Source organism: Enhydra lutris, unplaced genomic scaffold (assembly GCF_002288905.1).
Source record: "Enhydra lutris kenyoni isolate GAN:26980312 unplaced genomic scaffold, ASM228890v2 scaffoldscaffold63, whole genome shotgun sequence".
In the NCBI taxonomy this organism is placed as follows: domain Eukaryota; kingdom Metazoa; phylum Chordata; class Mammalia; order Carnivora; family Mustelidae; genus Enhydra; species Enhydra lutris.
The window spans coordinates 9945165-9970216 of NW_019154147.1; the positions used below are offsets into that span (position 1 = coordinate 9945165).

Sequence of the window (25052 nt, forward strand, 5' to 3'; positions counted from 1 at the left end):
GCAGGATGTCCTTGGGAGAAACACTATTTCCTGTTTTCTTGCAGCCAGCTTCCAGGCTGTGACCCCAGGCTCAGGAGTGAAAAAGGCAGATTCTTACTTTCCCAGTGCAGGCTCATGTGTTAGAGATTTTTTTCCCCTCTCAGAACCCTGGTTAAGAAAGGCTGCAGGCAAGAAAGTGACTGCAGAACAGCCACACTGAAGGTTCTGGAGGCAGACAACAGCGTGATTGGACTCACAGCACAGGGTGTAGTGGTTTGGAGGGGATTCGTCTCATTAATAATTATTTATTGCATGGATCAGGATGAGATTGGAGGCAGGGAGACCAGTTAGGAGGTTTTCCATAAAAAAGCTGGCATACAGGGAGGGAAAGCCATGTGTGGCATATTTCACTGTTACCTTTTGTATCCTCTTAAACTGGAGGTTTCTGGGGTAATTCAAATTCATGGTCGTCATGTAGGAATCTTCCCCAGAGTTAGTTAGGTTAATGTTCATAGTCAGCTCCTTTGTGAGACCAACCACCAATTCTTGCCTGCACCGGGTAGGCAAATAGAAACAAGTTACCAGTTTATTTAATCTTTAAGAATGACAAGCATTGCCTAAAGGATACATTTAGCCTAGATTTTCTTCCGCTCAACATAAGCAAATGCCTGGACCGCCACACCCACCTCAGTTGGCGTGTGAGATGAGGATAATGGCTACCATGTTGATTACTATGTGGCAGGGACTGTGCTAAATGCTTCACAATTAATCCTCACAATAACCCTATAAAATAGTATGGTTACTTTCCATTTCATAGAAAAGGACAGAAGCCAAGAGAGTCTAACTAATTTGCCTCAGGTCAAGCATTCTCAAAAGAGGGTTGGGAAAATTATATTTAAATCCTCTTTCTACTACCAAATCACTGCAACCCTAGGCAAGATACTTCATTCTCCCAAGTTCATACATTTCACATATAGTTATGGAGTACTTTCTCTGTGCCAGATATTCTGCTCAATACCAGAGATTGAGCTGCTTGAAGTGTCTGAGATGGATACTGTCCCTGCCTCTTTCTTGGCCTCAGTTTCCCATTTGCAAACTCATTCAGGCCCTTCCAGTTTAAAGACTGGTTTAAAAGAGTCTTTTCAGACTGGAGAAGAGAAGACTGGGGGATTTGTGAGAGCTTCTTTCAGTCTGCTGAGGTGCTGTGGGGCCCCAGAGTATAAAACCACTATCCACAATCAAGATCTACAGAAAAACATATTAACAATACAAAGAAAATCTCCTAACCATCCGAAATGTTCAAAAACAGGATAGGAAGCTCTGGGAAGCAATGTGATATGTGTTTTGTTGTTATATTGCTTTTGTTTTAGCACAGCGGAGAAGAGAATAGATTCATCAGTGGGAGAGAGGGGGCAGAGATAGCTAGAGCCTGCTGTATGTGGAAGTCCAATTGAGAGATGGCAAATGCCTGTGTAACACAGTAGTAGTGGTGATAGAAACAAGGGATTGAAGCCAGATACAGTAAGGCCACACTTGCAACCAGAGCAACAGAGAGAGTGATCAAGGATAAGTCCTGAATGGATGACGAAGTGGTGCTCTTCATGAGGGAGACCAGAGTGCCACCACCAGGGTGGCAGTTGACCAGGTGAGTTCAGTTAGGGGTATAATGAGAAGTGCCTATGGCGTAACAAGGTTAGTTGTTGAAACATCAGTTGGATATACTGTTCTAGAGCCCAGGAGAGGGCTCTGGGAGCCACTGGAATATTTCACAGGGGTTCTTAACCGGAGGACCATGGATAGTTTTGGAAAGCCCCAAATGCAAACACTTATGTATGCACATGTGATCTTTTAGGGAGTAGGGTCTGTAGTTTTCCTTAGGTTCTTTAGGAGACCTATATCCAGAAAAAGGTGGAAAATACTGAAATGTTTGGATGCTAAGGATTAGACTCAATAATGCTTTTGAAAAAAGGAAGAGACTGATTACTATTTACACTAGGGGGCGATGTGGGGCCAGTTGTGTGTGCTACATATCACAAGGAGTTGGGTGGGAGGGAATTTCTCGGCTGTAATTAATTCCTGTTGGAAAGAGCTGCATCTGATTATTAGGTTGGATTCCAAAGCACTCAAAAGTCTTCAAGTGGATCCTCAGTAATTGAGATAGGCTAAGCCATCCACAAGTCCTACAAACGTCTACAAAAAGGCTTACTAGGACTTAGGCAACGGTGTTCTTCCCCACAGATGCCTACCCTGGCCAACAGGCCATCAGTACCATGTTCCATATACAGCACTAATAGCCAGGGTGGGTATTTTAAGACCATCACATATCCAAAGCCAAACTCCTTAGCTCTTCCTCTCCACCCTGCCTTCCAAGATCATTCTTTTAAAGGCTTCCTACCCCAATTCAGTTCTTGGCATTGCCATTATTCTGGAGTTCAGTGTGATCCAACAGAACTTTTGCAAGAATGGAAATAGCCTGTATCTGTGCTACTGAAGATCACCAGCCACAGGTGAACGTAGAGCCTTGAAATGTGCCTAGTTCAACAGAGGAACTAAAATTTTAATTATACTTAATTTTAATTAAATAGCCAAATGTGACTAATAGTTACTGTACTGGACTGCAAAGTTCTAGATGCTCAGGATGAAATGAAGGAAGCTGCCGTAGACCCTTCTCTTTCTCTCACTCCCCACATCTAATCCATCAACAAATCCTGTGGGCTCTAACTTCAAAATATAACCACCTTCAACTGCTACAACTGTGGACAAGTCACCATCACTTTGCACCCGAATTCTAATAGATCCTTACTATCTCCCTGCTTACATCTTTGCTCCTATAGTCTACAACACAGCAGCAAGAATGAGCCTGTTAAAATGCGAGATTCTGTCATTCCTCTGGCTTACCAGTCCACAGTAAAATCCTTTATGCAGGGCCTCAGAAACTGTGAATAACCATTCTCCCTACTCTGGCTTTACCCCTCCCTTCTTCATTCTACTTTAACCACACCGGTGTCCTGGCCATTCCTCCACCCACAAGCCATGCTCCCATCTCAGGGCATTTGCAGTTGCTCTTCCTGCAGACACCCACCTAGTTCATCCCTCAGCCTCCTCCTGTGGGTACCAAAACATCAGTTCAGTGAGCCCTTTTCTGACCATTCTAAAACTGTAACCCGGGCACCTGGGTGGCTCAGTGGGTTAAGCCTCTGCCTTCTGCTCAGGTCATGATCCCAGGGTCCTGGGATTGAGCCCCGCATCTGGCTCTCTGCTCAGCGGGGAGCCTTCCCTTTCTCTCTCTCTCTGCCTGCCTCTCTGCCTACTTGTGATCTCTCTCTGTCAAATAAATAAATAAAATCTTTAAAAAAAATAAAAATAAATAAAACTGCAACCCACCCCTACCCAGCACTTTCTCCCACCTTCCCTGCCTTTTCTTCATAGTGTACTATGTATATCTCATCAATATAAAATTTACCTATTATCTTCTCCACCTAAAACACCAGGAGGGCAAGAATTTTTGTCTATGTTGTTTGCTGATGTATCTTCAGCATGTTTGTAGAGTGCTTGGCACAGAGGAGATGCTCTGTCAATATTTAATGAATTAGTAAAGTAATTTGGTTAAGAGGTGAGCCAAGGAAGAGGCTACCTCTAACTGAGATAGTCCTAGGAGCAAGGGACACTGGGTTATGAAAGTAGCATTATCCAGGATGTCAAGAGACCTGGGTTCAAGTCCACCAAATGACCACTGTGACCACACACAGTCCTTCCAACCACTGAGTCTGTTCCCTAATAAGGGATACAAATCTCTTGCCTCCCTCATGGTATGGCTGAGGACCCAGTGAGATAATACATGCAAAGCCCTTTGTGGGCCATGAGGTTGGGTCAATTTTGATGAGGGCTTTGCCCAGGTAAGCCTTCAGAAGGAAGTTAATTGCAGAAACTATGATGACTGGATCCAACTCACTGAGAGATAGTGGTGGCCATCTGTAACTCAGCAACACAAAACAATTTATTCTTGCAGTTCTTCTCATAGGGCAGCTGTAACCAAGCAGAGAGAAACAGGAGTCAGTCCAGGAACATCACTATCCCCAGTAGCTTTGCTTCATGATCTTCTCCTTAAGACATACTTATCCTTCCTTAGACTCTGAGAAGTACAGGTACAAGGAAGTGAAGGCTGATAGACTGGGGTTGTGCCCATAGGGCCAAGAGAGCTGTGACTTACATTCCTTGACCTGTCGGGGGTAGGGAGTGTGCTTGGTCTTACAACACAGGTACACCATGACTCGGGCCTCTGGTCAAGGTAAAAAATGTGGTGACCTTCATGGAAAGGTGGGGGTGTCTGTCACATTTATATCATGTGAATTAAGCAGCAGTGTTCACAACTCACTAATTTGAACACTTGGGGGGAGAAAACCTAAGTGAAAAGAAGCTTCCTTAGTCCCTTTAAAAGTAAAGACAGGAACAGCAGGGGCAGGAATAGGATATACCTAATCACATATTATCAGGTCCAGTCCTGTGAGGTTCTTGTCCCCCATGGCCATTCTTCCCCTTATAATCTTGCTTCCACTAAAACAAACTAATATGGAAGTTTACATAGGCTCCAAAAGGCCCAGTCAAGTTTGAACAGCCCTAGTTAAGTTGAAAGATCAAATGTTCCTTTTTAAAATTATTATGTTCAATTAGCCAACATATAGTACATCATTAGTTTTTGATGTAGTGTTCAACGATTCATTAGATGCGTATAACACCCAGTGCTCATCACCACATGTGCCCTCCTTAATACCCATCACCTGGTTACCCCGTACACCCATCCTCTTCCTTTCTGTAATCCTCAGTTTGTTTCCCGGAGTCCAGAGTCTCTTGTGGTTTGTCTCCCTCTCTGATTTCTTCCCATTCAGAGTTCCCTCCCTTCCTCTATGGTCCCCCTGCACTATTTCTTATATTCCACGTATGAGTGAAACTATATCATTGTCTTTCTCTGCTTGACTTATTTCAGAAAGATCAAATTTTCTAAAGGAACTGCATCTACTTTTTTATTATGAAGGAAACACAGGCAGATCCTTAATAGGAGAATCTCTGTATTTATGTCCCCAGCAGGCAGTGACCACCTCAGTACGTTTCTGCAAAGACTGTTACCATGGCCTGGAGCTGGAATGGGAACTCAGAGCTAGAAAGGAAGCCTACTTCCTGGAGAAGGGAGATACAGTTTGCAGAAGTCAGATCCTGGAGCTCTATCTGGCTAGGTCAACAGTTTGAGGCAAATATTTTAGTTTTGCTTTTAATACAGTGAAGTAGCTTGTTTTTCACTCAATCGTAGTGGAAGAGAGCAGGATTAAACCAAGCTCCCAGCTAGAACTCATTCTTTGGAAACATCTATGTGCCTAACCCAACACCAAATAATTTCTCCACACCCATTTTACTGATGGAATAAATTTTTTAAAAAATCTCTTTGCTGGACACCAAAGTAACAATTTATTTAGGTAAGAATCATGAATGGATGTTACATAAGATATAAATACACTCAAAGCATCTCAAAGCATCTCCCTATAACATATTTATTAATTATATGACGTGCCTCCTGATGCATAGGCACTTGGAAGGACACAACTCCACTTCTGTGCTATTCCTGCCAAAAATGCATAACCTGAATCTAATCATGAGGAAACATATTTCATAAAATAAGTGGCCTATTTGATCCTTCAAAAATAGTAAGGTCATCAAAAACAAAGACAGACTGAGATACCATTGCAGATTAAAGGAGTCTAAAAATAAGTCCTGAAAAAATGTAATGAATGATCCTGGGCCAGAAAAAAAATTGTTCTCTTTTGCTATACAGGACATTAATAGGACAACTGGTGACATCTGAGTAAAGTTTGTACATTAGATAACATAGCATTTTGTCACCGTTAATTTCCTGATTTTGATCCTTGTACTGTGGTTTTATAAGAGAATGTTCTTGTTTTTTAGGAAATATATACTGAAGTATTGGGGGGTAAAGAGGCATCATATTTGTGATTTAGTATCAAATGGCTGCAAAATACAAATGTGTGATATGCATATATACACACATATGTGGGTGTGTATATGTATATGTTGGAGGGAAAGAGTGATAAAGCAAATATGATAAAATGTCAAAATGGTAACTTTTAGGAAATCTGAAAAAAGATACATGGGAATTCTTTGGACTATTCTTTAATATTTTTAGTGAGCCAAATATTTCAAAATAAAAAAGTTCTAAAATACCAAAATATATATAATTAGTAATCATCTACTTATTGATGAAATTTTGTGACATTAGTTCTCCTAATCTTTTCTGATTCATCTAACTTGCCATCAATACCAAATTTTAAAAAATTCTTTACAAAATAAGTACACTATTATAAATTTAAAATAACAGGGATGCCTGGGTGGCTCAGTGGGTTAAGCCTCTGCCTTCAGCTCAGGTCAGGATCTCGGGGTCCTGAGATCGAGTCCTGCATCAGGCTCTCTGCTCAGCAGGGAGTCTGCTTCCCCCTCTCTCTCTGCCTACTTGTGATCTCATGCACTCTCTCTGTCAAATAAATAAATAAATAAAATCTTTTAAAATAAATAAATTTAAAATAACATTTCTTGCCTAAAATAATCAAGCTGACAATCTTCACTCATAGGGAATTTGATTCTCTCTCTTCCTGGGCAGATGAGCAATGGAAACAGTTACCCTGATTATGCTACTCTCTTATTTCTGTTTACTATTTGTGACTGATTCATTGGATATTGGCCAAAATCTGAGCCAAAGAATTATATGGTTTAATTTATATAGAGCATTGTTGTAAAACTATTAGATAGTCATGAGTGTCCTATGATTACCTGTAAATAAACTTATGCTACCTGAAGCTTTTCTGTGCCAGTATGAGCTGCTTTTGGCTTCTTTACCTTTTTGGAGATGCAATTAATTCCAGCTGACTGTAATTATTACTTTAAATGGTCACGTTGTCACTTTGATCTTGCTGAGTTTTCTATATGCCGTAAGATTCTCTAAATGAAGACTGACAGAATACCATGGGGGCCAGGGCCTAGGTAAGAACCAAATCACCTTAGATAGCAAAGAATTGGGAAATCTGACTGTTTATTTCGCCCTCAGACTTCCCTAGTTATGAGAGAAGTTTCTTGTGAAATTACCTGCCTGTTAGGGTATAGGTGTGGTAGGCCAGACACTCAGCTGAAGGCCATGGTCAGGACCTGGGTCAGCAGGTGCACTAAAGGGCATCCTGTCTACAGCACAGAGCAGGTTAACTCTAGTTCAGGCCCCATGCAGAACCCCCATCACACCAGGAACTCCACCACACCTCATCAGAGACCCTTGCCAAGCTGGACAACATATTGCTATGCATCATTAAAAATGGAGCAAGCACGTTTTCTGTGAACATGAAGGAACTAACCTTGCATGTGGTTTGGAGACTTTGTGTTACCCACCAGTAAGGCCGTAGGCAAATTAACACCATCTTGGGAACTCCATTTCCCCCATTTAAACAGCAAGGGGCCCAGATACTGTCTGAGAGCCCTCCTAATTTTAACAGTCTTTGAAGTTAGAGGAACAGGTGCTTGTTGGGGGCGGTTCCCAGGAGATTCTCACATAGCTGAGTCACCTGGAAGATGGTGAAGGGTTTAGTGTAGAAGTCCAAAACAGGTTGGGGATGGTCCCGCTGGCCTTCTGAGGTCTGGAGTTGGTAGCTGATGCTGATACTGATGTTGGAGAAGCAGTCCTCCTCACAGAGCTACAGAGTCACCAAGTAATGCGGGGTCAAAGTGGCATGCGGGGGACAAGAGGACAAGGAGAATACTTTTAATTTTAATGTGTCATAATAAGAAATAAACAATGCAAATAAAATCTTTAAAAAAAAAAAAAAGAAATAAACAATGCAAGTGGTGAGTCAGAAGTTGTAAGCCTCTTCCAAATAAGCCAAGCTGAAGGGAAACTTCTTTCAACCAAGCTGCCTACAGCTGTGGGAAAAAAATCTCACTTGATCTGCTATGCCCTCAGGCCTAATAACTCCTGTTGGTTCCCATCCCAAACACAAAGGGATTCTGCCCAACAGGAATTAAAAACCAATTTGAATTTTTTTTTTGGAGGGCAAATGGATGCCACAGAAGGGAAGAATCATGGCCACATCTGTGTTAATAAAGATCTTTCTCAAAGCAACCTGGAGGAACATATCAGAAAGGCAAAAGCTGAAGATAAAGGAGATTCCGTAGGGTGCCATTGGCCATTCTCCTTAAGTGAGCCTTTCAGCCATGGTGGGAGCTTTGAACACCCCAGAGGAGGTGAGCATAATTCCTGCATGGAAAATGTAGCTTTTATTTAAGGAAGGCATAGACTTGCTAGAAACTCTTTCCTAATCCAATTAACACTCTGAACAGACATAGGAACACATGTGTAGGTGGAAGCATAATTACAAGTTTACCGGAATAAATGATCCTTATAGGTCCTTCTAGGCCCTGTTAGGCTCTGAATGCTGACAAATACATTTCTTCTATGTCTCTAGCACCTTTATAAATGATTTTGTCTTGATTTCTACTTTCTCATTCAATTTTTCTGATGTTCATTCATATAAAAGCACTCAGCCCAATGCTACTACCAGGTGAGGTGAGATGACATGAGGTGGGAGGAACCCCTGTTATTCCTAATTTGTTACCAAGAAAAATGTCAGCCATTAGAGCATTTCCCTTTGTGCTGAGGTTCTAGGAAGCTCAGAGGTATAATTAATGTTCCATTTCAGCAGATTTCTTTACTCTGGAGTTCCAGTACAATTAACTCCATCTCTCATGCCATTATGTGGTTCTTAATCTATTAGGATTATTTTAATTGCCTAGTTTGTTTTAGGTATATATCCTTCATTGCATGAACCTCAAATCTTTTCTCAACAACATACACTCCTCTGGACTTTCTTCTAAACTCCACTTACCTCTCCCTCTGTGGGAATAAGCAGGAGGGACTCACAAAGCTGCGACATACTGCTGTCCCACTCCCGACAGTGGCTCTGACAAATACTCTTGTCTGAACACTGCAGCCTTTTCCTCTGCTTCACCACATCCACATCCATTGTGAAGTTCAGAAATGTCTCTCTGAAGCCTGGGAATGAAGACCACACCTTCATAATGAGGCTAGAGTGGATAAGCCTGAGAAAAAGCACCCCTCGCCTGCCTGCCTTATGAGCCCCTCCTGAGTGGTATCCCCACCCAGTCCCTTGTGATGGATTCCTTAGTTTCTTCATTTCAAAAGTACTTTTATCATGGTCTTCTGGCACCTATATAGGGTCCCTCAGTGCCCCAGCCCCAAACCCATTCTCAGGACTGAGTCAGTCTTCCCTTAGGGGAAGGAGGGCTCAGAGAAGAGGCTATGATTGAAGGAGAAAATGAGGAGGAAGAATAATTCAGAAAATGGAGAGAGAAACCCTAGAGTAAAACCAAGGAGAGCAGAGCTGGAAGCACCTTACAGATTACCTGGGCTAATTCCCTTACTGTACAGAATAGGCGAGATGGGAGATTGAGACTTGGCTACTTTTTTCTGAGTGTTCTTTCAGGAATTCAATCCTTAATCCTTGAGGAAGGGATACAGAGCCCCTCTTCCAGCAGAGGTCAGATAAAGCCCTTCATAGTATGGATTTAATAGGAGACCATCCTTTTCTGTGGTACTTCCCATTAAACAGAACCTAATGTCAAAGGAAATAAGCTCTAATAGAGGGATTTCAAGCACCAGGACTTCATAACACTCCCTGTACCCCTCCCCTGGCAGGTCTCTTTTCCTGTCCCCTACTGAAGCCAACAGGAGTGACCACAACACATGGCATGCGGCAGGGGGGTAGGAGTGTGTGTGTGGGGGGGTCAGCTAGGCTGTTTGTTACCTGAGTTAGCAACTGTGGTCATAGGGTTGATTTCAAAACACAAACGTGCATTCACACTGCGGTTGAAGCCAATGGGCAGTGCCACAGGGGTGAAGGTCATGGACACCTTCAGGTTAACCACAGGTCTTGAGCTAAATGAGACAGCAAAGAGAACTATGAGAAGTGACCGTAAGACTTCAGCACTTGGCTCATTCATTCATTCGATGAATATTGAACATCTCCAGTATACCAAGTGCTATTCTGCATCTTCAGGATAGAGTAGGGAAAGAGACAAGTCCCTTCTCTAGTGGCAAAACAGACAATAAACAAGTAAGAAGAAACTATGTACAGGTAATGTTATGATAATAAAATAGAGTAGGGTAACAGAGATTGGGGGCTAGTTAGCCTGGGTGATCAGGGAGGGCTTCACTGATGAGACATTTGAGATCTGTTAACAAGAGCTGAAGATCAGGAGAACCTCACTCCAAGCAGAAAGTACAGCTAGTGCAAAGGGTGTGGGGCAGCAATGAGCTTGATTTGTTTGAGGAACATGAAGGTTGGCAGGACTGGAGCACAATTAGTGAGACAGAGGTTAGTAAGAGGAGATGGGGATAGAGTGATGGGCAGGGCCAGGCCATGGAAAGGATGGGCCACAGGAAGGAATTTGGATTTTTACTCTCTAAATGGGAGCTGCTGAGGGGTTTTAAGCAGCAGAATAAAGGGATCACTCTGGCCACTGTGTGGGGAATGGAGCACCAAGAGAGGGAGCAGGGAAGAATGCCATGGCAATGATGCAGGTGAAAAATGACAGCATCTTGTATGGGGAGGTTTTTGGAGGCAGAGCCAACAAAATCTTGTCAATGGAGTGGCAGAAGAAGGAAAGAAGAACCAAGGATGACTCCTGGGTTTTTGTCCTGAATAAATGGTGCCCTTTACTGAGATGGGAAGCATGGAAAAGTGCAGGTTGGGAGAATGAGGATCGAGTGAGAATATGAGGCCCATTTTTAGACTTTGAGATGCCTGATAGTAACAGCCAAGAGGGGTGTTGAATAGATAGCCAAGTCTGGAGCTCAGTGGAGGGCACAGGGCAGATAGGTGCTTTGCCAGAGTATTTACAGCCATGGGATGAAAATTCACTTAGAGATGGAGCACAGCAGCTCTGAAATTCATATCATCAAAATAACAGCCTTCACTGAGCACAGTACCAAATACCTTGCAAAGATTCTCTTAATCTATATAACTCTGTGAGGTAGAGGCTAGTGTTATTCCCATTTACAGAGGAGAAAATTGGGACTCAAATACAATAACCTGCCCAAGGGCACACGGTTAATTGAGAAGTGAGGTTCAAAGCCAAATGAGCAGATTCCAGAGCTGATGCCCTTAACAGACACATTTACTCCCACCCATCAGTTCATGTTTTCATGGGGTCAATGAAGGCAGGCTAACTAGGTTGAGGCTGGGACTTGGGACCACAGAAGGCAGGGTAAACCCCTACCGGAGCACAGTTGCCCGGCCCAGGGTGCCCACGGTGATGTCAGGAAGGCGGTCACCAGTCAAATCTAAGCCACCAGCCACTGACATGCCGAAGTAGTGGAGTCCTGAGGCCATCGCTGAGGCTTTGATCCGCTGTGGAGGGAGAAACACAAGGCATGGAGGAGAAGGGGAGTCCTTTTGGGTTTTATTCAAATCAGCATGATCAGCTTTCCTCCCCAACCCAGGAAGCCCTCAGCTGAGGAACTGAAAAAAGAAGGGCAAGGTTTCCCAGGGGAAGTGGTATTCAAATGGAGCCCTGAAGGGCAGGTGGGACTTGACATGGGAAGAGTGAGGGAAGCAGGGTATGGGGCAGAGCAGGGCCATCTGAGGACCTAGCTAGGGGCCACTACAGTGGGAACAGAAGGAGATTTGGGTACAAGGAGGCTTGATGAGGGGCTGGGCAGTGAGGTGGTCCTATCTAATCAGACGCAGAGTAGAAGATGGGGATCAGAAGGAGCCAGGCCAGGGGTGGGGACAGAGCGAGACAGGAGCCAGACCAAGGGCTGGATATGGGAGGCAGAATCATTAGGACATGTGTGGAGGATGAGTGGAAGGCGTCCAGAGGAGCAGCAGGTCTGGGGGAAGAGGATGCTTTGGGTTAGACAGCATGAGACTGAGATGCCTGGGGGGCCATCCAGTGAGGTGCTCAGGAGACATCTTGACATACAGGACTAGAGTTAGGAGAGAAACTACGATCTGGGGTGGGTAAAAGTGATCACAAAATATGTAACATGAGAGGCTGGCAAGGGAGTCATGAGAGATGAGAGTTTAGGCATGGAGGAGTTGGGGGGGTGGCGTGGACAGGAGCCACAGAGGGAACAGAAAGAGAGAAAAACGAATCTGAGGTAGTTCCATGGTCAGGAATGCCAAAAAAGGGAGATACAGGTCAGGAAATAGACAAATGTTGCCACCACCTCTTATCCCACTGGAAGTGTCTGGGGTAAAGCCCTGGTATGGAACCTCCATGCGACTTTGGGGCTTCACTGGGCACTCCTGACCCCTTGGGACCCACCTGACACTTAGAACTGGAGCTGCTTGGGGCTCAGGCCATCACCTCAAGGGGAGGTCAGAATCCCAGAGCAGAGGCTAAAGAGAGCCCTGCAGGTTACCTGAGAGGGGCTGGTAAAAAGACCATCCTGGCGTCCATTGTAGATGTACACGCTGCCGAAGCTGTTGCCATCAGCTGCCTCAAATCCCTCCAGGGGGGCCCCAATGGCCACATCTGTGAGGTTATCCTGACTGATATCCCCTATTGTTGCCATGGCAAAGCCAAATCGGACATTAGTGAATCCAGGGTGCCCACTCAGAGTGTATGCCAAGGAGAAGGAACCATTCTGTAAAGCAAAGAGGCACCTCAGCCCTCAAGGAAGGAATGTGGAGTGCACACCCATGCCACCCCAGGAGGCATGCTCACTGGACTTGTTTCTGATTCTCTAGCAGGGAAGCTGAGGCTCAGAAAAGGCAACGGGCCCCCACCCCATGGTTACATGGGGAGTGAGTGGTAATGCTAGAATCCTCCTGCCTTGCAGTTCAGAACCCACAGCCTGCCCCCTCTGTTCCCACAGTTTCAGGTACTGGACTGGCAATTACTAAACTGGGTTCTAGTCTTGGCTCTACCACATACTTGCTAGGTAAACTTGAGCAAGTCTCAGCATCATTGAACCTCAGCTTCCTCATCTGTAGAATGGGAGTGACACAGTTACTGTGAGAAACAAGTGAGATCATAGGCAGAACATGCTTTGTGAACTATGCAGTTATGTGGGATATTATCATCATCAACATGAGATGATGGGGTGGGAAAAGTGAGAAAGAGTATGGGACGAAAGGTGATGGTGTCCTGCTTGGCCACCATCCATCCTGAGCACTTCCCCATCACTGTCCTGCCATTAGAGGCAGGTCCAGGGTGCTCCCAGCCTCCATCAGATTTGCACCAGGCTGAGCAGCCACAACCTTGGCAAGCTTGCAAAGATGAGACTCCTACCTGCTCATTCAGATAGTACACATACACTCTGCCTTCCTCTCCGTGAATGTGGTAAAATGGAGCAGCCACCAGCAAGAAGTCTGTGGTCCCATCCATGTCAATGTCCACAGGGCACAGCTCAGAGCCAAAATAGGATCCCATCTATAGCCCAGAAGGAACTCAAGTCACAAGAGTGCTGGGGAGGCCTCCTCTGATACCCCTCAGCAAGGCTAGATTCCAGCTCCTGCTCTTCCTGGACTACCAGTTTGGGTTATTCCAGATCAATTTGTGCACCAGAGTAACAAAGAAGCCTGGTGAGCAGCTATATCCCCAACAATGGGGGAACCCAGTTGCCAATCAGACATGCAGAGCTGGGGCAATGGCACTGCATTCTGTCTGAGTTCGGTCCAGACTGAGTCAATAACCCACTGCATGCCTTGGAGCCTATCCCATTCCCTCCAGGGCCTCCAGATCCTCCATCTATAATAACAGGGGGCATGCTTCTCCAGCAGATACCTGCTCTCCCTCCAGTACTGGCACGAAGTTGGTCTCTCTACCCTCCTTCTGGAGCTCAAACACGGCTCCCCGCTGCTTGTACCGTGGAGCCCCTGCCACGTAGGCGAGGCCACAGGCCTTGTGCAGTAGGGCCACTGCATAACCTGAGAGAAGGAGTGGTGGTGGTTGTGGATGGGAGCTCCCAGTGGGCCACTCCTTTGATACCTCCCACCATTTTCCCAACCAGTCCTTCAAAGTAGCCTGGGCAGGGGGGCAGATCTTTCTCATCCTTTTAAAAACTAGCATCAGGGAGTGCTCCCACTTACCACTGGGCCTTCTCACACACATGTGCCCCACCACACAGAAGTGATATGCACCCAATGTATACACAGCTTCATTCAAAACACACTCCTTCATACACATTCACCACACACGTTCATCTCACACACACAGTATATGAGGACCAAGGACGGGGGTGAAGGGTCACCCACCACTACTCTTAATGGTGAGGCCCCGCCTCCTCAGGTAGCCGTGAGCTTCCGTCCTGAGGAGGCCCTCTCCTCATCCAGAAGGCCCTAATTCTCAGCCCCAGGGTCCCCAACCAAGGCCTATCGCTTAGTGCCTGTGACTGCCCTAACTGACCAGAGCCTGGGAACTGGGAAGCCTAATTCAGCCCGAGGCCCAGCCTCCGCGTTGCTCTTTAGGCCCTGCTCCCGCTCAGGAAGCCTCCATGCCCCGCCTCACCTAGATAGCTGTACTGCGCATTCTCGGTATCCGCCGCAGTGTGGTTTAAGAAGCGACCCCGGCGGCTGTGCATGTCGTAGAGTAGCGCACCCCCCGACCAGTTGAAGGCCCCCACGGCACCGAGCAGCACCTGCCTCTACAGGGGATGAGGGTTGGAGGCCATCCGAGAGGGAGGGACCCGGGCCAGCCACAGCGGGGATAGGGGGGATGATGGGTGCGGCGCACAGAGTTGGGGGTGGAGGGCATGTTCACTTTCAGGGATCACTGACCACCTGGCTAGAAATGCAGGAGGAAGGCAAGATAGCAAGTACTCGGTTCCCGCCTTGTACCCATGACCCTGTCAGGACAACCATCCTTCCAGTGCCCATCACCCCCAGGACAGAAATCTGACCCAGGCCCCAGATGTTGAGCCTGAAAACAAAGTATGATTGAACAATACAGAGTTCATCTCCTGTGCACGTTGCGTGGCACACAAGGTCTACCTGTGTCAAGCAATTTGCTGACCATAATTCCACCTCCGTGCAAGGCTGGTGTCCTCACCACGCCTGCATTTTTCCCGTGGTAAGGAACAGTGCCTCTGGTGAGGACAAGTATGGAACTTGGTAGGCAAGTGACCTAAGCCAAAGCCTGTGTTAGTAGTGCATAACCCTGAGCACACAGAACAAAATGACCTCCTGTAATAAATATGGCCATTCTTTCATCTACCTCAAAGGTCCAGATTAGAGCGAGCAAGTACAAATGTTTTCCTTTATCCTAAAAGGGCTCTTTCAGAAGGCAGAGCTCTACACTGTGAGCCAGGAATCCCTGAGTCCCTGGGGGTCATTGGGGCCCCTCCTCTGTGGTAAGCCTGCTTGGTACTGAGTTGGCCACATACCTTATCCAGGATCTGGGCACTGAACCCAATCTGTGCCAGCTGGTAGTGGAGGGCCTCTCCAACCATGCCTAGAAGCCAAGAAGCCCAGTGAGACACTGCTGTGGGCTGAGGTGAAGGGAGAGACTAAGTTAGATAAGGGCCCAGTTTGACCTCATACCCAGAGGGAACCATGTTCAGAATAATGGGACATATACCAGGCTAGAGTGGAAACCTGGTCCTGCTTTAGGAGCCACTGGCAGAGTAAGCTTGGGCAGCTCACTCCCTCTTTCTGGGCTACAGTTTTCTCATCTGTGAGCTCCTGAGGATGGGATCCAAACCCAGTCATCCTTCTTTCTCCAGCATCAGAAGGAGCTTCTCATCAGAGCTTCAGGGAATTCCGGGGAAGTGAGGAGGGCTGGGGATATTGTTGCCTTTTCAGAGATGGAACAGCTGAGGCTCAGAGAAGTGATGGGATGCCCAGAGAGCCATATGGAGGGAGGACAGGAGTGGGGCTGGAGCATAGGGCTTGGCCTCCTGCCAAATCCTAAGGGGACTGCCCAGCAGAGCTCTCACCTTCCATCTGAATGATATTCTCCTGCAATTTACTCAGCAGTCCATCCAGTGCTGTGTAGTTGGTCACCTTGAAGGCGTATCTGTCATCAGGGTCTGAGGCGATCAGCTTCAGCTCATTGTAGGTCCTATTCTTCTCAAATGCCTCTCCCACCTGCACAGGGGCCATGGGTCAGTGGATCAGGATCATAAGAGTAGGCTGGTTCGCAAGCCCCAAGAGCTCTCCAGGCCCAGGGAGAGGGCTGAATCCCTCTGCTGGCCTTCAAGGCCCTCTACCACCTGCATCCACTCCCTGCTCCCTGTTCTCCTGCACACACACCTTCCTTCTCACACCAGGCTCATTCTCACATGCTGTGCCCTTTGCCTGCAGAGCCCTTCCCGCTTCCCCCACACCCTAGGCCAGCTACTCCTATTTGTCCTCCAAGACTCGGCTCAGCACCATCTCCTCCAGGGACCTTCCCTGATGTCCTTCCTTTGGGGTCTCTCAGTGTCCACTGCTCTCCCCATCACTGCTGGGCAAGTGAGCTGTGCCTACCACTGGGAAATAGGCCCTCTGTGGGAAGACCCAGTATGGAATGGGGAAATTTCAGGACATAGGGACTGACAGTAGTTGCTAAGTGTCTGTGAATAAGCAAGGCTTGAGTAAGCAGTTTACAGAAGCCCCTATCAGGAACCCTGGCTCCTCCCCACCCCAGGCTGCACAGGATTGGGAGGGCCTCCCCCAAACTCTTGGCTCTTACCCCAATGGCAAAGCGCTCAACACCTTGCATCTTTGGGGAATTGATGACAGTAGTGAGGTTGAGTGGGTCCTCAAATATGTCCCCATCAGTGAGTACCACCATGACCTTGGATGCATTTTTTCTGGAGCCGTGGCTTGGCGTGAAGATGTTGTCTCTAAGTAGGGGACAGTAAATGAAGAGGAGAACTTCGCCAGAGGGATACTGAGCTCTGGGGAAATTTTATTCACTGACCTATTTTAGAATTGGATAGGATTAAGGAGCCCTTCAAAATGAGAACAAAAACCCAAAAAGCCCCCCTCTGGCATACAGCAGGGCCAGGTGGAGGGGAGGCTGTGACAGACCTTGCCCCTCACCTCCTCCCACAGAAAGGTTTTGGACCACACTTCAATCTACTCTTGTAAATAATAATGATATTAATAATAGTGGCTAATATTTACATAGTACTTATGTGTTGGGCACTGTTGTAAGCACCATACATATTTTAACTCATTTAATCCTCACAAAATCCTGTAAGACAAGTACAATTATTATTCTCATTTTATTTAATTTATTTATTATTTATGTTGAGAGTGAGAGAGAAAGAGAGAGTGTGTGCTCAGGGGTAGGGGCAGAGAAAGAGAGAGAATCTGAAGCCGACTCCATGCTGAGCACAGAGCCTGACATGGGGCTTGATCTCACGACCATGAGTCAGTCGCTCAATCAACTGAGCCACCCAGGTGTCCCTACTTATTCTCATCCTAAAAGTGAAGCATCTGCGGCACCTGGGTGGTTCAGTCCGTCAAGCATTTTGGCTCAGGTCATGATGTCAGGGTCATGAGATCGAGCTCCACATCATGCTCCGCACAGGGCATGGAGCCTTCTTAAGATTATATTTCTTCCTCTCCCTCTGCCCCTTCTCCACCCTCCCACCCCTGCTCGCCAATGTGAGCTCATTCCTTCTCTCTCAAAAAAGAGAAAAAGCGAAGCAACTGAAGCACAGACAGGTTAGGCAACTCACCCAAGTTCTCTGAAGTACAAACTGGAGCTGAGATTGAACCCAGGCAGCCACGAAGCCCATACTATAAGCACCATGCTCTGCTACTGCTCACAAAAGGAGCTTTTGAAAGAATTTTTGGAGGATGTCTTGGGATGTCATCCATCAGCCAGGGCTGGACTGACCTCACATTTCCCTCAGCCAAGGAAGAGCTGGAACCTGATCCTTTCTCTTCTCAGCTCTTTCCAGCCACCTCTCCAGGCGTGACGCCTCAGAGCCTCTGGGCAGGGCTGTGAGCCGGCATGCAGTAGATGCTCAGGAAATTCCCACTACCCTCAAACTTACAGGACATGCTGCATGGCAGAAGCAGTCTTGGTGACACTCCCCACTTGAGTGATGTTCTGGACTCTGGCGAGGGAGGCCCTCACATCCTGGCTATCCCGAAGATCAAACTCAGTCTGGATCACTGCCCCGTATTGCACCAGGGCAAAGCTGCACTAGAGAGGAGGAACCAAGGTGGGGAGGAGGTTGGCTGAGTTGCCATGCCCAAAGCACCCCCTGCCCTTTAGGTGGCTCCCCCTGGGAGTAGTAAAAGAATCCATTCATTTCTCCTTGCCTCCAGGCAGGAGATGTTAAAGCACAGGGAAATCTCTAAGCAAATAGAGAAGGAAGAAGCTATGATAGTAATGGCTCTCAGTGAGTCATAGACTTGTCCTTGAAACCATGTCTGTATGTAGTCCCCTCCCACATATTGACTATGGGATAGGTCATGTGCCTGGCTTTGGCCAATGGGACATTGGCAAATGTGACAGAACCTTGAGAAGTACACGCATACATTGGAACATTGTATCCATGGAAAAGTTGGACTGGCCTGCTGGAGGCACATGGTTCAGACAAGGAAGGCCATCCAGTCAAGCAACAGGATGTCTGCAGCTGCAGGACCAAGTCCAGGCAAGGCCAGCAGAAGAACCACCCAGCTGACCCAACCCACATAACTGACCCTGAACTGTGAGCAAATAAGGGGTTGTTGTTTTGAGGAGATCTGTTCACAGCAATAGAGAACTGATAGACCACATGAGTCTACCTCTTAGGGAAGCCTACCTGAAAGCACTTCTTATAGAAGTTCTGCATCATGTTGGAGATGAAGTCTTTGGCTCTCTGGAAGTCTGGGGGTTCAATGCTTCCTGAGCCATCCAGGATGATGGCAATCTCAGTGCCTGGTCAGGAATGAGTGTGGAATTTGAGGCAACAGTGAGGGCAGCGTGTACTGCCCTCAGGGTACCCACCCTATTCAGGCTCTGGGGGCTCAGTTCAGGGAGGAAGTTGGTAAAGTTCCCAAGATTGAAGATTTTGTTTCAGAGGCAGAGGCAGCCAGAGCCTGCTCACTCTGACTTGTTGAGTGAGTCACTCCCATTGCTCCTGCTCTTTAGGCCTGTTTCCCCATCTGTAATATGGTGGGAGTGGGGGCAGAGCTGGGACTGGCCAGGTCTACAGAATCTAGCCACTGCTCCCCATCTTCCAGACCTGGGCACACCTCACTCCTGGAGGTCACCAGCCTAGAGATCTGCTCTGACAGCCTCTGGGAGCAACCCAGATCTGCCTTTCCTCACCAGCTTCCTCCTCCTCCTCCTCCTCCTGTATCTTCAGAGCCCGGCGCCACCTGGCTGGCTTCTCTGTGTTGCCTTTCTTGTTTCTGTAGCAGTCTCTGTCATCCACGTGTGCACTGGGATCCAGATTTTCTTTAAAAAACACACATGGAAGAACTCAGAGTCAGATAGCCTCCTTGTTCACCTCCAGGCAGGCCCACATTTAGCTCTGCCCTGATTCTAATCAGAGGGGCCTAGGCTTGCCTTCCCCTCTCTGGGCCTCTGTGGCCCTGCCGTGCCTCTTTTTAGAGACCCAAGGAGACCTCTTCAGGGATGTCCAAGGTCAGTGAGTGTCCAAACCTTACCAAGGTTGGAGAAGTGGACCTGGGTGTGGTTTTGGAAGTTGTTGGATAGTAGGCTGCAGGTCCCTGTGAGTTCTGAGCTGAGACTGTGGGGCTGCGGGGTCCGGACTTGCATGCAGATCTAGGGGAGAGGGGGAGAAAGGGAGGAGAAAGCCTAAGTCACCTTCAGCACAGTCACCCTAATCACAGCTACACCATCACTCCCATGCCAGAATCATCAACCAGGCAGAGGATGTAGGAAGAGCTTGTTTATGCCTCAGCAGGGGTGGGAGTCATGCTGGGGTCAAAGCTGAGGTTAAGCACTTGGGTCAGTGTGCTGCATCACATGGTATACCCAGGTTAGAGCCTTGGTCAGCCCTGCGGTTGGTACCAAGGAGATAGTTGGGCTCAGCCCTGAGAATATACCAGTCAGACTGGTATTAACACTGGTCAACCACAGGGTTAGTGCCACCCTCCCTTAAGTCCTCCATCGTCCCACCTCATGCACACTCACCAAAACACTGTGGTGGTTCCGAACAACTGTCACTCCCCGGTACCTCCCCTTTGGGATGGGGACAGTCTCTGAAACAGTTAAGGCCAGGTAAGGAGGGAGGTATGCTGGGAGGCAACTCTTCAGCCAAGGTCAGATGTCACAGGGCCCCATAAAGAACTGTTGGTCACTCAGCACAGCCTCTAGAAGCTGGCTGAGGTGGCTTCAAGCACAGGCTTAGACATGCTCAGGGCAAAGTGCCTATTTGTCAGACTTATTTACTGATTCATTCAACAGATGCCCTGTGATGTCTGCTCTGTGCCTGGCCTCGTGCCGGATGGTGTTAGGGATCTAGAAATAACTGAGAGCTGGTGATTTCTTACAGAGGCTCCTGGTCTGGAGGAGCAGGAGGGTAGAGAAGCACTAGCTGGTGGGTGTGTGCAGCATCAGGGAGGTGTACAAGATGTTAAAGGACTGGCTATATGGATCGATGAACTCCCCACTCTCAAAGTTCTGTCCCTGGGGAATCCCCAAGAAAATGTAGCTCACTCCTTTCCCCCTACACTGTGGGCCTCAGGAGATACAATTTTGAGCCATAGGATCACCCAGTCGCCCTGCCAGCCTGCATCTCCTCTGAAGCAGAGTGAGGTTGTTCAACATCGTATGTCTCACAGAGACAAGGACTCTACCACACATAGTCGAAGGGTCATCAGCAAATGTAGGACTTAAGTGGGACTCAGTGGGAAGTGTAGAGCTGGTTAATGAGTTAATTAGTTCCATTCATTGTTCATAGCATTTATTGAGTGCCTAATATATGCCAGTCCCCATGCTAGATGTTAGGATGGCCACAGGTTGGGAGGGGTAAGGTTGGATTCCATTGAGGTGTGATGAGTTGGGACAGGTTGGGTTTTGGAATCAGACAGAGTTGGGTTTGCCAGCTGTTGCTGCCAATGCTAGATGCACGACCTTAGTCATACTGACAATCAAAGGACTTCTTGAACTATAGCTTCCTCTTATATAAAATGGTGTGATTTTGTGATTTTGAGGATTTAAAGTGAACACTTAGCAGAGTGCCAGCCACATGGTGAGCACTCAATACATTTTAAGTATCATTTTTGTTAGGACTGGGTCTGGAAAGATGTGCTGGGGATTAGGATTGGGCTGGGATGGGATTGGGCATTGGGGTAGACCTGCTGGGGGTGGTGGTAGAATCTAAGGTGGAGGGACTGGACTAGGTTCAAACGAATTGGCCCAGAAAAGTGGGATTCCTTGGAAGGAGGTCTAGGAGCATTGCCCAGAACTGAGGTAGACTTACCTACTCGTTTGCAAGAGATCTTATCTTGGATGAGGGAACAACAATGCAGGAGGCCTCCTTCCTCCTTGGTTTGAGGGCCGGTGACCAGGAGCCTGAGTTGGAAAGGTAGATAGCAAAGTTGAGCTGGCCAATGATTCCCTTCTCCTTTCTGCCTGCCCAGGCATAGTCTTCCCACTCCAGGTCCACAGGCTCGCAGGCTCCCTATCTGGAAAACTAATGGAGGAGGTCCAGACATGGGGCAGGCAGACAGACTCCCAGCCCAGAATGGCAGATTCTGCATTATGTGGAAAGCATTTGCTCAGCATTTACCTTTATATAGCTCCAGGCAGGAAATGGTTAAATGCATCTGCTCTCTGCCTGCTGACTCTGCCTGACAGAGATGGGGGTGATACTCTTTGGGGCAAGGGTGGGTAGGTACCAGGAAGCCATCAGCAGGACAGTTGATTCTGTTGGGGTGCTGGCTTTCTGGTGGCTGCCAGGGAAACCACCCCACCTGGCCTCAGTGATAGTATTTCCTGAGAAGAGTGTGTTGGTGCTCCTACCCTCTGGGTCAGTCAGAAATGGAGGTTTGAGGGGGGAGCACCTTAGCCACATTAAGGCAGCCTCCAGATGTATGATTCCCAATGGCAAACTTTGCCCCTCATCCCAAGCCCAGGGAGACAGCAGAGTCCAGTGTCAACCTAAGCATTCTCATTATCCACACTGCCCAGGGAGAACTGGTCTGTCTCAAGACAGGGAGTGAGTTCCGCATCTTAGGGGTTGGGCTGTGAGTAAGGGGCATTGAGGAAGGGGCCCAAGGCTGGGCTTGGTAACAGGGAACCAGTTCCAAGATCTTTGTGCTGTGGGCAGTAGGAAGTCATGGAGGACTTTATAATGGGGAATATTAGTCTGTACTTTCAAAAAATCATGATGCATCTATGGTGGGTTGGGTGGCAGGAATGAGGTACCATCTCCACTTCCTCACTTCCTGTCACTCTATTATAATTATGAAATAGATCATTTACTTATCTCCATGTATTAAGAATAATAATATTAAGTCTATACCTGTGTAAATGCCCCCACTCCCAGCTTAACGACCCCAGGTTGTTTCCACCTTCTGATACAGCTATTGTCAAGGTCAACAGTGGTCCCCACACTGCCAAATCTAATGGACACCTCTCGGTCCTCATCTTCAACCTCTCAGCAGCCCTGGACATGTGACCATCCCCTCCTTGAAATACTTTCTTTTTGATTTCCCCCTTCCTCTCTCAATACTCCTTCTCAGACTCCTTTGTTGGCTTCTTCACCGTCTAATTTCTTAATGTTGTTTGAGCCTTGGGGCTTGGTCCCTGTTTTCCTTGCTAGCACATTCTCCCTAGTAATCCCCTCCAATCCCATGGTTTCAATACACCTGCAAATGCTGAAGTTCTGTGGCCCTAGGGTCCCTCCACCAGATGTCAGACTAGCATAACCTGTCTGATATAGGATATAGGAAATAGCTGTAGGAAATGCACGCCACCCCGCCGATGTCCAGGTCTTGATTCCCAGAACCTGTGAATATGCCACTTTTTGTGGCTAAATGGATTTTGTAGACTTGATTAAGTTATGGATCTTGAAATAAGGGAAATTATTCTGGATTATCTAGGTGGGCCCAGTGTAATCACAAGGGTCCTTATAAGAGGAAGACAAGAGGATGAGTGAGAGAAAGATTTGAAGATGCTACACTGCTGATTTTAAAGGTGGAAGAAAAGGCCCAAAGCCAAGGAATGTGGTTAGCCTCTGGAAACTGAAAAAGGTGAGGAAACAGATTCTCCCCTTGAGCCACCAGAAGGAACACAGCCCTGCTAACACACCTTGACTTTAGCCTATTAAGACCTATTTTGGACTTCTGACTTCCAGAACTGTGAGATAATAAATTTGTGTTGTTTTAAGCCACTAATTTTGTGGGTGTTACCACAGCCATAGGAAACAAATACAATGGCTAACTGCCCCCTAACTGGCATCTCAAACTTTAGATTGTCTAAATAGAACTTGGGAGTCTTGTCCTCTCAGTCCTGTGCTTTTTGTTCTTTTTCTTTTTCTTTTTTATTTTTTAAGATGTTATTTATTTATTTGACAGAGAGAGGGGGAACACAAGGAGGGGTATAGGAGAGGGAGAAGCAGGCTTCATGTGGAGCAGGGAGCCTGATGCAGGGCTGGATCCCAGAACCCTGGGATCATGACCTGAGCCAAAGGCAGACACTTAACGGCTGAGCCACCCAGGTGCCTCAGGCCTGTGTTTTTCCATTTTCCCCAAGGCAATAGATGGTAGCATCAACCACTACCTTATAAAGCCTGAAGCCTGGGTACATCTTTGCTTCATCTTTTCACTCATCCCTGCATCAAGTCCATCAGTAAAACCTATAGATTATTCCTCCAAATTATATTGTAAGGACCTATTTAGAAACTGTCCCTGCTCCCCTTCCCCCAGGGGATTTACTTGGAGACAAGTCCCAGAAACCAGCTTCAGGTAACAAAGCCCAGATACAAAGGTGGGTCAGGCCAGGTGGAGACATCTGATCAGTGGGGGGATGCATACTGTCTCCCTGGTTACCAAGGAGTATGGGCCCCGCTCTTTGGGAGCCTTTTGGGCGCCAATCCCAATCAAGGTGTAATAGGCTGGTTGAAATGTCTACTAGGGTAGATTGTAACTCAATTGGTCACCTAGCATCACTGTGGAGTTTCCTGTGTGTGTTACATCTCATTGGCCACCTGTGCGTGGCCAGGCCCGACTGCATGGCCTTTGCCCTTAAAAGCTAGTCTGTGAAACAGAGAAGGGTCGCCCTCTCTTGTAAGAGGTATGTCCCTGAACGTTTGGTTAGATTCTTGATGCTTGGCGCGAAATAAAGCTTTGCTTGACCTTTGCTTTGTATCAGTCTCGCTCCTTTAGTCACGGACCCATTATTGGGGCATAACAATATCTACAGAACACCTCTTCTCTCCATTTCCCCATCACCATCCTGGCCACCAGCACCTTGTCTGGTCTATGATATTAGCCTCCTAACTGGTAGTGTTTGTTTTTGAAACTTACCCTTACAGTTTATACCATGTCACTCCCCTGCTTCAGTAGCCTCCCATGCACTTAGAAAAAGAGTACGTACTCCTTGATGCACCCTACAGGGCCTTGCTGGTCTAGCCCTCCCTGTCTCTGAGACCTCCTCTCACCATTTCTTTATTTTTCTTTTTTTAAGATTTTACCTATTTATTTGAGAGAGAGTGTGTGAATGAGAGAGCATGAGTGGGGAGAGGGTCAAAGAAAGCAGACTCCCCGCTGAGTAGGGAGCCCGATGTGGGACTCAATACCAGGACCCTGGGATCATGACCTGAGCTGAAGGCAGAGGCTTAACCGACTGAGCCATCCAGGTGCCCTCCTCTTCCCATTTCTTAGTTCTCTAAGCTCCAGCTCCACACTGGCTGGCTTCTGTTCCAGCCCCTTCTTTGGACAGCCTGAGTTCTTGCCTGCTCAAGCCTTCTGCCTTGCTGTGCCCTTTGCCTGGAAGCCCTGCTTTTCATTCCCCAAGGCTGACTCATTTTCATCTTCTGGCCTTGCTTAACTGTCACCTCCTCATAAATGATTTCTCTAACCAGCCCCACCTCACAACACATC

The 25052-nt window shown here is 47.2% G+C and overlaps 1 protein-coding gene across 4 annotated transcripts in view; it reads right to left on the minus strand.

The window, feature by feature from the left end:
- The window catches only part of LOC111158754 (integrin subunit alpha E), a 74550-nt gene that overhangs the window by 23871 nt on the left and 25627 nt on the right, over nt 1-25052 (minus strand). For all 4 annotated transcript variants that reach the window (XM_022521008.1, XM_022521009.1, XM_022521007.1 and 1 more), the window contains exons 3-21: nt 21428-21519; nt 20137-20204; nt 19647-19764; nt 19306-19434; nt 18797-18912; nt 18041-18192; nt 16723-16876; nt 15986-16136; nt 15434-15501; nt 14560-14695; nt 13837-13979; nt 13342-13482; nt 12470-12694; nt 11323-11453; nt 9849-9979; nt 8910-9076; nt 7593-7721; nt 3932-4005; nt 397-529 (exon numbers count right to left, since the gene is read on the minus strand). In XM_022521008.1, coding sequence (XP_022376716.1) covers nt 397-529; nt 3932-4005; nt 7593-7721; nt 8910-9076; nt 9849-9979; nt 11323-11453; nt 12470-12694; nt 13342-13482; nt 13837-13979; nt 14560-14695; nt 15434-15501; nt 15986-16136; nt 16723-16876; nt 18041-18192; nt 18797-18912; nt 19306-19434; nt 19647-19764; nt 20137-20204; nt 21428-21519 — 2458 coding nt within the window. The remainder of the gene's footprint in view (nt 1-396; nt 530-3931; nt 4006-7592; nt 7722-8909; nt 9077-9848; nt 9980-11322; nt 11454-12469; nt 12695-13341; nt 13483-13836; nt 13980-14559; nt 14696-15433; nt 15502-15985; nt 16137-16722; nt 16877-18040; nt 18193-18796; nt 18913-19305; nt 19435-19646; nt 19765-20136; nt 20205-21427; nt 21520-25052) is intronic.